The 12,583-nt window shown below is 35.1% G+C and overlaps 1 protein-coding gene across 6 annotated transcripts in view; it reads right to left on the reverse strand.

The window, feature by feature from the left end:
* LOC145293376 (glutamate receptor-interacting protein 2-like) overlaps positions 1-12,583 on the reverse strand; it is a 535,093-nt gene that overhangs the window by 173,907 nt on the left and 348,603 nt on the right. For all 6 annotated transcript variants that reach the window (XM_080140017.1, XM_080140018.1, XM_080140016.1 and 3 more), the window contains exon 2: positions 5,935-5,997. In XM_080140017.1, coding sequence (XP_079996143.1) covers positions 5,935-5,997 — 63 coding nt within the window. The remainder of the gene's footprint in view (positions 1-5,934; positions 5,998-12,583) is intronic.

Below are 12,583 nucleotides of genomic sequence, written 5' to 3' on the forward strand. Positions count from 1 at the left end.
TACACAGACACCGCCAACACACACATACACACATTAATACATATATTCAAAAGCGAATCCATGCTGAACGCTCTTTGCTTTATTTACTGAAACTAGACAATAATTCTGAAACTACGTAGAAAATAAAGTAAAAATTACATTAAGGTAAATAAAACAAAACAAAAATAAATAAAAATATATAAATAAGAACAAAAATAAAATAAAATTAAAACAAATAAACCAACAAAATATGAATAAAAATATAAATCCCGAAAGTTATCTAAACCCCACATGTACCTATATGCGTGTATCAATACACTTATAAATGTCTACATTTATCTACACCCGCGCATATATACACACACACATTACAGACATACAGAGACATATAATAGTATTTTTTTTTTTTTTTTTTTTTTTTACTTATGCAGCGTGATAACCTCTTCGTATATGCAATATTATGCTACCCGAATCCAGACGGGTATATATATATATATATATATATATATATATATATATATATATATATATATATATACACACACACATATATATATATATATATACATATATAAACACACACACAACAGACATACACACAAACATACATATATATATACATACCCACACATACATACATATATAACATATATATAAACAACATTCGGACATCCATACATTTTTGTAATCTATATTGTTACAACAATTTTATACGAGGCAGCCTATTCTAATAGTTCAGAAATATACATGTATATACATACATCTACATACAATAGACACAGAGATACATCCACATACAAACATACACACATATATATAGATACAGAGATATATATATATATAAACATATAAACATACATGCATACATAAAATACACTTATACATACAAACTCACACAAATATAGACATATACATATATACATGTACCGTGCCACCAAATGATACATCTAAAGTAGAAGCAGACATGAATACATTTACTATATAAATTCACTTTTTCTATCAAATTCCACACGTCTAGTTATGTTTCATGGCCCCATCCGCTTGTTACACTTTCCTAAGTTGTAGGTTTTTTCCGTAAAAATTGACACTACGTAAAAATTTATATTGAATTCAGCATGAAGTTCATAGGGTTATCCTCATATTTAACAAACATTCTTTCGATGGTAAGGCAGATATACATAAGATGTATCACGATACAATAATAATATATAATAACACATGACAGAAATCAGAGTATTTAGGTTATACAAACCGAGTATATAAGCTTATATATTGTAGTACTTACCTTCATCTTTGTTTATTCACTCTAATACCCTTATTCCCTTTTCTTCCATTCACCCTTCATTCCTTACTTTCTTTCATCTATCTATTTCTTCATTTTTTTTTTTTTTTTTTTATATATTAATAAATTATTTTTCCTACCCGGGTATATAAAGATCATATATCCATACATGCACACACCCAAAAATATCCATATGCATACATTATTACGAGCTTCACTCAAAACGATCTATTACTCATTTGGTTCAAATATACCTTCATACAGGTACTTATTTCGGCTAGTAATACCATAACTGCTCGATGAAGTAGAATATTAAGTGACTTACGTAACCCATACGGGTATGATTATAGTTGGGACCTCACTCATCCTCTTTGTGGGGGGTTATTTGATGGGGGTTAGTTGTACTTATAGCAGTTCCAGTCTCCTAATTTAGAGTTCCTTAAGTGCGTGTATTCTGAAATGTTTGCAGGATATAGCAGTTTCTTGTTTAATATTCAATAATTTTTCTCTGTCTTTAAACCTAGTTATCTCAAGTTTTTCTGATAAGCATAATAGACATGGTGAGTTCAATGAGTGGCAAGTATTAGCCCTCCTAATAATCTTCCATTCTATACTAGGTGTTTTATTTTCTCTAACTAATTTCCAGTAATATAACGATATGTGTGTGTGTGTGTGTGTATACGTTCATGAGAAAATATGCTTATTCAATTATATTTCACCTTTTATTCATACCAATCCTCTAGTCTACGAAGCTTAATGTAACTAGTTAAATGACAAAAGGTCTATATTTCGAATTTCAAGATGTTGTTCATCTTACCGTTTATTTCTTTAAGTGTGTTGAAATGTTCAAGCCTTGACATCACCTGTTTCGTAGCGCAGAATCATTCATGTAATTATTATACTAAATTTAAAATTTATTCTGCCCTTAACTCAGACGAAAAGGAACTTATCAACTTTAAAAGAAAATAAAGGAATATAGACATGATTACGAAATCCGAAAATCAGAAGAGAAGTTGCAATTATGTTTTCTTTTAGTTACGCCATCTTTCTCTCTCTCTCTCTCATATATATATATATATATATATATATATATATATATATATATATATATATATATATATATATACACACACAAATAAATACACATTAGTCTTTATTATAAAACTAGCGGGGGGTACCTGGCGTGGCCCGTGTGTTTGTAGGTGTGTGTGTTGGGGGGGTGATCAAAACGACCCTGTTTTTTAAAAAAAAAAAAAAACGTTAGCTGGGTATTTGGAGGTGTAAAAGAAAAAAAAAGTTTTAGTAGGAAAGTAGGCTTCAACCCCGAACCTTTGACGTGGAGATGGAAACGAAATGGAAAAAAAACCCTGGGACCTAGCCATCTCGCTCACGAGAGAAGAAGAATAAAAAAACTTTTAATTTAACGTTCATAAAATGAAATTAACAGGTGCGAGAACCTTAAATCGCGTGAAATATGACGCGGCTGCAAGCCAGTTTTCGCTTGTTTTATACTGAAAAGCGAAAGATACACGGGACGCTTTAAAAATCTGGAAAAAAATAGCGCGTGAAAGTCGGGCAAATTAAATAGACAAGCGACTCCCGTTCGTAACTCATAGATATTATCATTTAGACGCGATATAAACAGTCTAAGTCCAGCGAAAAAAGCCTTTTACAGACATACACAAAAAGCGAACATACATACATACATTTTCGCTTTTATATATATAGAAGATAGATGGCGAATTCTCTTCAGCTCCAGAATGTGAGAAGATCATTTCTGAAACAAGGCCACTTCTACTGCCAAACGCAATCCAAGAGGTTAGATCAAATTTGCTTATTTTATATGGCTATGGCTATTTCCTGACGTGACTTCCTTTAACATGTTATCTAAATTTCTAACTTTAATTTAAAGTGGAAAATTTCTTTACGTAATCTAATTTCCAAATGGAATTTTTCTTTTCTATTTCATATCGCATATCGAACGTTCAATATTGCTGTGCACACTTTATTTACTTAGTTTTCTGGTGTATCTATTTTGTGGTTAATTGTTCTTTTTTCTTTTCTTTTTTTTCAATCCTTTTTTCAACGTCTTCCTTACCTTCCTTTCTTTCTTAATTTTTTTCTTTGTTTATTTATTTATTTAGTTTTTTGTGTTTTGCATAATTCATCTCGATCTTTGCTTCTATTTCATTCACTCAAGTTTTACCAGTCGGTACTTACGGCTTTACCAGCCAATCACAATCTTGCAAGAAAGAAAGACCCGGATGCATTCATATTCATTACATGAATGTTTTAATTCTTCATTTCTTTTAATCTTTTTAGCTTCAACATATCACTTTTGACATAATTCATTTTTTTTTTATTTTGTAATAGCAGAGCTACCCGACGTTGGCCGGGGTAAAAGTCTGACATATTTCTTTCTCTCTTTCGCTTTCCCCATTTTCTCCCTCCTTCTCTTCACCAGTCCCTCTTTCTCCTCCGCCCAGTCTATTCCACTCCCTCTTGATATATATACTTTACAGAGATTCCTCGAGGAATGAGTCGGCATAAGGGAAAGTAACTCCTCAATAAAAAAAAATCAAGTATTACTTCTCTTTAGTACATAAAATAATCGAGAAATAAACCTCGTGACAAATGCTGATCTAGCTGACCCCCCCCCCTCCCAAAGAATAAACAATTTTTCAAACATTTTATTCGCCCACGGTAACACTGATCAAGAATATAACAACTTTGTGGTTGTTTGTTTTGTAGTTTTTTTTTACTTTTAGCTACACACACACACACACACACACACACACACTTGTATAATAGATTGTCTTTTCTTTCATAACCATCTATGGCAACACTTCAAAGACCGTAAATGACCATGATTTTCTCGACTCTGATCTTGAGCATGTGGTGCAATGTGGAAAGAGGTGGCTGGTTACTTTTAATTCATCTAAAACCAAGCTTCTATCTTTGCATCATCAACGCTCTAATCCCTGTCTGGGATTTATTTAAATCAATGGCTTTCATCTTGGAAAGGCTCCATGTTTTGACAAGCTAATGGATCTGACCTTTACTCCTGATCTGAAATTGAACATGTACATCAAATCTGTTGCCAAAGTCGCTAGAAAAATGGTAGGATCATTCTACCATTTCAGTAGATATCTCATTGCTGATGCAATTCTCTACCTGTATAAGAACCAAATACGTTGAAGGATGGAGTACTGTTGCTACATCTGGGTAGGAGCTGCTAGAAAGACGTTGTCCTGCCTTGACTGAGTTCAAAATAGATTTCGTAGTATAGTGGGGGATGCCCTTTTCTCTTTCATGCCACCTCTTTCTCACAGAAGAGACGTCGCGAACTTGTCTTTGCTTTATCGTTATTTTCATGGCAAGTGCTCGTCTGAGCTCCAATCTATGGTCCTCCCTGTCCTGACTTTCATGAAAAACACTTGTCTAGCTGAAACCACTATCAATAATTTCCCCCACTCTTTATCCGTGCCTAAACCTAAACATAAGATTCCATGAACAAAGTTTCTTTCTTAGAACTGCACACCTGTAGAACTCTCTTTCATTTCCCTGCTTTCAAGCTGACTACAATATGATCGTCTTCAAGTCCAATGTGAACAAATTCTTGATGAGCCGTCCCCTTAAGTAATCCAATTTACAAAATTTCCACGACTAACAATTTCGACGAGATTGTCCCATTGACTACCGTACACTCATTAACCCTTATCCTCGAATGGCCTTGATAAGTGGTGACTTCTTTGTAAAAAAAAAAAAAAAAAAAAGCTGCTTAATGTGTATCCTTTTTTAGATTGTCTTTGCCGTTATTTAAAAAAAAAAAATGAAGGTCTCTTGTTACATTGTGACTCATGCATTATGGCCATGTTATATTTATTTATCTGTTTAAAGTCATTCTTTAGAAGAAATCTTAAAAAAAAAAAAAATGCCCCCAGGGATTATTTCAAAGCAACTTATTGTAGAAAACCCAAAAAGTTTAATTTAATGCTTTTCTACTTTATTGCACTACATCAACTTCCTGTGACGTCACTTCCTTAAATACGTTAGCAAAATTCCCAACTTTAATTTCGAATGAAAAATTCTTTGACATGAAGTTAATTTCGAAACGTTCAATATCGCGATAATTATTAACAAATCTACTCATGTGAACAAGGTATTTACTTCTCTCCCACCGCAAGAACTGTGACACCAGGATCGGAAAGTGTGATTGAGAAGTCAGCGACCCAGGGGAAGGGCACTCTGACCTGCAAGAAGTGTCTGGGCAGTCCCGTCGGTATTCCCCAGTGAGCGCGCCTCAGGCGATTAGCTCAAAGAAAGAAGGCAAGGACTGGGAAGGTGGACCTCCTAAAACTGTGCAGAACTTAACTCCCACCGCAAAATCAACAGGCACTGGATCATTACAGGAATGGTCTAATCTCTGTTGATTTTGGGGGCCCAGGATAAAAATCCCTAGCCGAAAAAGATGATAAGAATCTAAAAATATATTTCAGCCAGTAACCATGAAAATAATTATGTTCAGTATTACTACAGGTATGCTGCACTGGTTTGCACATTGGTGGTTGAAAACGGACGCAGTATAGGTCGAGCATGCAATTAATAAAAGCGAGTACGAGAATGCATCTAAAAGTGAAACAAAAAAAACATATAGGGGACCGTGCACTTACCATCAGTCTCTTGTCTGAGATCGGGAGCTCCAATGTCTGGGGCAGGGTGGTAGTGGACAGTTTCTGAAAATAAATAAATAAATAAATAAATAATAATAATAATAAAAAATTGAAAAAATTTTGAAAGGTACAAAATTTTATAAAATACATTCGATTTGTGCATTTAACCATTTTACTACTTGAATGATATGCAGAGACACTTTAGCGATCATCTCATCAGTAGTAGGTGTGATCCTGAATAGGCTTCATACTTACTGAACCATAATCTCCCCAAATGTTTTGTCTGTGGAGTTATCTCAAAGATAATGCCTATTAGAACTTTGACCCAGACTATTCTTGTACTTCAGATGACCATCACAGTCAAAATGAAGGAAGATCCAAGTGAAGGAGTGCGTCAGTGTTATTAACAATTTTGCATGTTTTAGACATGTGTGCATATCATTGAACGATGATTAAACAAAGACTGTTGGGCATTCATAATTGAAACTTGGTCGACAAGTCAGGTATGCTCAAACGTTCATGGTTGGATTGCAGAAAAGGGTGTGAATTTCATTAACGATTCAATGGGTCACATTTTATTTGAGAAGGTATCATCCTTTAACTTACAAAACGCTTGAGTCAATCCAACCGATTCTTTAGAGACATAATCAGGGCTATTGCCACAATAAGCCTACTTTGTTAATCTTTTAGGATTGACTTTCATTCCAAGCCTGAAATAGAAGACTTAGATCAAATCTGTTGCTATGGTTGCAGAAAAAAAAAGTTGGCTCATTCTACTGCTCCAGAAAGTAACAGAACTTAAAAAAGTAAACGTAAAAAAAACATCAAAAATACTCTTTCATGAGGTTTCAAACCTAAGCATGGTGTACCACCGAAAATCATATTTGAAACTTAAGCATGACATATCAATGAAAATCATATTTCACACTTAAGCATGACATATCAATGAAAATCATATTTCACACTTAAGCATGACATATCAATGAAAATCATATTTCACACTTAAGCATGACATATCAATGAAAATCATATTTCACACTTAAGCATGACATATCAATGAAAATCATATTTCACACTTAAGCATGACATATCAATGAAAATCATATTTCACACTTAAGCATGACATACCAACGAAAATCATATTTGAAACTTAAGCATGACATATCAATGAAAATCATATTTCACACTTAAGCATGACATATCAATAGAAATCATATTCACACTTAAGCATGACATGTCAATGAAAATCATATTTCACACTTAAGCATGGCATACCAACGAAAACGATATTTCAAATTTAAGCATGGCGTACCAACGAAAATGATATTCCAAACTTAATTATACATGACAGACTAAAGAAAATATTTAAAATCTAAACTTGACAAACTGATAAAATGTTATTTTAAACTTACGAGTGGAAGATAAACGAAAATTCTTATTTTAAACCGACAACAAAAATAACATTTTAAACCTACATTTGACAGATTTATATGCACGCTATTTTAAACCTAAGCATGACAGACTGACAAAAATGGTATTTCAAATCTATGACAGACGAAAATGCGATTTCAAATGTAAGCACGAGTGAGATACATTGGAAACTGACGGACAAAGCCACTCATATAGCTGCAAGGACAAATCTAAAACTTCAAACTGTGGTCGTGGCACGTAATGAAGTGGCGGAAGGGATGTAAACAAGGCGCAGCTGCCGGAAGTAGGAAATATGCAAGCTTAATACAAAAAGTCGTATTGTAGACAAAATGTTTTGAGATGAAAGAATGAATTAACATTTTATTTTCATATTGAAATACGATTCATGCGTTTGGGTATTGAATTACAGTAAATCACATCTATTCTTGTTTCCGCTGCTTCCTGGTTAACCGTCCTATTTCTTGGTTTAATCTCCAACCCAAAGCGTTAATACTGGATTGGAAATGTACCAAGAGTAACATTTTTGTTATATACCCATTGAGGGAATGGGGGTGGGGTATAAGGGGTTAGTAAATATTATCCGCTATGCTCCAATTATTTGGCATCAATGCGTCAATTATGTCGTCTAAAGCAACAAAATGTTCTAATGTAATGAAATTTTCACAATTTATTAAATACTCGTTATATACACCCGGCGTTGCCAGGTCGAGAAATTTTGGCAGACAGAAGGTTTAATTGCATACAGTTTAAGATACACCGAATGTCCTAACTTCTTACGATTTTCCTGAAAGTGAATCACATTGGATTTATGGAAGCATAAAACACATCCATTTTCGTCTATGAAAACTAAACTGGAAATAACTCTCACAACTTAAATAAACTTACTTCTTGATTTTTTTTTTTTTCAAACAACTGGTGTCGGCTAATGATAATTGCAAATAAATTAAATAAATCAGCTTTAAATGAAGCTTGTAAATAGAACAATGAAAACAATTCTATTACAACAAACAAGTAATAACATGGGCTAATTATTAAAATAGATTTTCTTTAATGTAATATGCAAATGGGGTTACTTCTGAAATATTCTAGCCGTTATTTTAAGTGCAATTGTTTGTATCTTTCTTGCACTTGGTTCACTGAGTATATTTGTTAGGTAGTTTTTGAAATTATTTTTCATTAGACTGGTCGCTCCTACAACCACTGGAATAATGGAGAGCTTCTTAAGATTCCAGATTTTTCTTTTAATACTGTACATAAGATGTTAGTATTCTGTTATCTTTTCTGTCTCAACTCAGTTTAATCTACCATCATTGTAACCCCTCCAGTGCAGCTCAGCTCAGGTGCATAGGCTCGTGATTGAAATGCACCTGTAGCCGATACCTGTGGCGTTACCCGTGGTTTCGTCTAGTGGTCGAATTCGTCTTCGGGTCATCGTCAGTCTCCTTCCAGTTCTGCTTTCAAATCAGCTTCCAACTGTCATCTGGGCTATCGGAGAAATATATTGCATTCACAACAGCGTTCCAATCAAAGAAAAGAAAGTCAAAACTTAATTGGTTAACACAGAATTGATTATTGTCTTTGACTTTACAATATAATAGTTACACACTTCCTAGTCATGCAACTTAGGGGGCTGGCAGTTTTGTTTCCTTTACCAAGCTTTCTGTTCTTCATCTACCGTCAGTCCAGGGGAAGGGATCAGCGAAAAAAGACACCAATTAGCCAAGTGTCTTGGTTTTATCAAATCAGTCGTTCCTCCTTCCACCTTTATTGGGTTATTCTTTCTTTCTTTCCTTTCCTCTCTTCTTTTATCGTATCAATTTGTACTCCCTTTTCCTTTTTCCTCTCCCTCTCTCTCTCTGTTTCCCTAATTTCTACTCCTTCTCTCGGCTTTTATCTATACCATTTTTTAACCCTCATTGCACTGAGGTGTTACTTATCATGTAATTAGTCACCTTCAGGTCGACCATGTCACTCAACAGGGGTTTAAAAACAACCTCTTCGTTGTTAACAGATTTTTAACAGCCATTATATCGGAACAAATTCTCGTTTGTCTTTCTCTTAAAGACCCCACCCCGGCCCTGATGTGATAAACGACAACTATTTATCTCCATGAGTGAATGGTCAAACATTTTCGGCTGGCGACCCTGTATTGCTTTTTCTGCCAACTCGAGAATCTCATTATCATATTTATTTATTTATTTCTTTCCCATCAAAATATTCCTATTTCTTCTCTCATAAACATCTGGTTTTCCTTGACCAAGTGTCAGTATGTCCCCCCATACCTCATCCTCTCCCATCCTCTATTTGAAAAGCAAGATCATCTGGTGTCGCCAGGGATCTCGTCATATCATTAGGAACACTGACTTCAACTAGGGTTGCTACTTTTTCGCTCTTGTCTCATATCAAGTTGTCCGCTTTCTAGATATTTAGCTGTAGGGATTGCATATCCATAGTGGATGGTGTATGGCTTGTTTCCAACATTTCTTTTTGGTATACGTTCTCAGGACATGCTGCTGCATTCAATATTCAACTTTTACAGATCGTCCAGTGGAAAATATTTACACACTCCATTGTGTCGTATCCTATAGTAGCCGTCCACCACCTTACAACTAGATCACACTCTACTTCTGTGTGGCAGAATCTGCATATCTTTAGTGAGAGCACTCATTTTCTTAAAAGGATTGATCAGCAATCCTTGATCTTGGGCAGCCATTATCATCCTCTCTTGATAATAGTAGAGCGATTCTCTTTTTAGCCAGTCTACAGAACCTTTCTTAACGCTATATTCCTGATCACCCAGAAAATACTTGGCATGCTATTGGTTGGCTTATTCTTCCATTTTTTTTTTTTTTTTTTTTTTTTTTTTGCAATGGAAAGTATTGGTGTATTTTTGACACCTCGTTTATGTTATTTCCATAGCAGGCTTTGTGTTTCTGTTAAATGTGTAAGACGGTTTTTTTTTTTTCAAAATGTTTGGCCAGTTTCGTGATGGTTGTTCTGCTGGCTCTTTTTTATTGATGTTGATGTATTCAGAGCACCCATGTTCTTAAAAGAATTGATGATCAATCCTTGATCTTGGGCAGCCATTATCATCCTCTCCTGATCATAGTGAAATGATCCTCTTCTGAGCCAGTTTACAGAGCTTTCCTTATCTCTAAATCTCCAGTATAACTTCTGATGTGCATGTGAAACTCGTGCTTACCTAGACTCAAAGGTGCTCGTTCTTATAGCGTCTCACACACCACTGAACGACTGAACTGGTGCATAAAGTGCAAATAATTTGCAAACGTATTTTTATCGAAACGTTTTACTCGTATCTTGGATGAGTTTCTTTTTAGCAACGGCGCCTCACAGGCACGCAATGCATGGCGGTTTTTCTTAGTGCAGAGTAATTACTTTTTCTTTAAGTAGTCATCAGAGAGAGAGAGAGAGAGAGAGAGAGAGAGAGAATGAAATAGAATGGGAGAGAGGAATTGAGAATAAGGTAAAGAAAAGAGAGCACCAGACTATATATATATATATATATATATATATATATATATATATATATATATATATATGGTACTAGGAGCAGATTATCGACTCGATGGGTGTTGGTTCGATCTTGGGCTTGAGATGGGTGCTGGTCTAGCCACACTGAAGAGCTATGATATATGGAAACAGTCTTTCTGTGGATGATATACATATATCAGAAGTCATTTCTTATATTGCTCCACTTAACTGTGTAGAGCTTTTACTATCTGGATAGGTTTGTTTGCTAAAAGATTACTTGTATATTTATTACAATATATATATATATATATATATATATATATATATATATATATATAAAGATAGATATATCTATATATATATATATATCTATATATATATATATATATATATATATAGAGAGAGAGAGAGAGAGAGAGAGAGAGAGAGGGGAGATTGCAATAAATAGTTAAGAGAGATCGACGAGAGAGAGAGAGAGAGAGAAAGTGAAAAAAAAAAAAAAATGGGATGTCGAGACATGAAGAGTGGGAAGATAGGATGAGGATGAGGTTGTGAAATGGAAGGGGGGGTAGCGGATATTATCTAAATAAGTCCGATGCAAAAGATGCTAATTAAATTGACGATGAACGGTGAGGAGGTAAACATAAAGGCAAGTGATCCCTCGGGGGGGGGGGATAGAGGACAGGATATATAAAGATAAGTGTGTAAGTGGGAGCCTGAAAAATTGCAGAGGGGGCGAGGGTGCTCTAAATAATAATAAAAAAAAAAGACGAAAGATCATAACGAGTTTTCAAACCGAAGTGAAAGGGAAACACTTCACGAACGCAGACCAAGAATAGCGTTATTTCCTTTTGAAGGAAGAATTCAGCTATTTTAAAAACGGAACCAACAACTCCGATTCCGAATAACTGGCGCTAGGAGAAGAGTGACGGATTAACTCTTCACTAACACCCACTCCCACAATTCCCAGATATGCACGCTTGTCTGCTGCGAAATATAGAGCTAAACAGAAGAATCGGTTTTATCCGCCAAAAGTCCGTCAAGCAATCTGGTAAATAAAGAGGGGGGGGGACGAGAGGAATAATATGCGCGTGTGTGTGTGTGTGGGGGGGTGTAATTGGAGCAGACTATCGATTATCGACTCGTTTGGTATTGGTTCGATCTTGGGCTTTGGATGGATACTGCTCAACCCAAATCAATCAGATGGTCTGTAAACGGACCAGACCCACGAGAGCTTTTCCACACATGTATAAACTTTAATAGTGCATGAACAGATATCTGGCCAGTTGAGTTCAAATTAAATAAACTAAAATAGAAGCCTATGGATTGGTTGTTTTTGTTTTACGGCATATCAACTCTTTTCAGGTTATTTAATGGCGCCAGTGATTTCGAAGAAAAAAAATTTTATAGATTTTTTTTTTTCAAGTCGGTTTCTATTTACCCATAGTTGGGACCCTAACACGCACTACCACTCCGGGTCAGAGTGGACCTGGGAGCAATGGCAATTAAAGGGTGGCTCCACACTCCTCAAAGCCCGCAAGCTGGGGCCTCACTATCGGATATAGTTTAAAATCATATCCAGGCCCTAGAAGCGTATGGAAGTTGGTTTATAAGAAGGCTGAGATATTCTGTTATGCTTGAATAGGCAAGCCCATTCTCTGGGTTCTGATTGGCTCTTCGTTCATGAGAGAATAATCTATTGTATATTGCTTAATTCAAGCAAGAA

Source organism: Euprymna scolopes, chromosome 2 (assembly GCF_053919585.1).
Source record: "Euprymna scolopes isolate OS-2025 chromosome 2, ASM5391958v1, whole genome shotgun sequence".
Lineage (NCBI taxonomy): Eukaryota > Metazoa > Mollusca > Cephalopoda > Sepiida > Sepiolidae > Euprymna > Euprymna scolopes.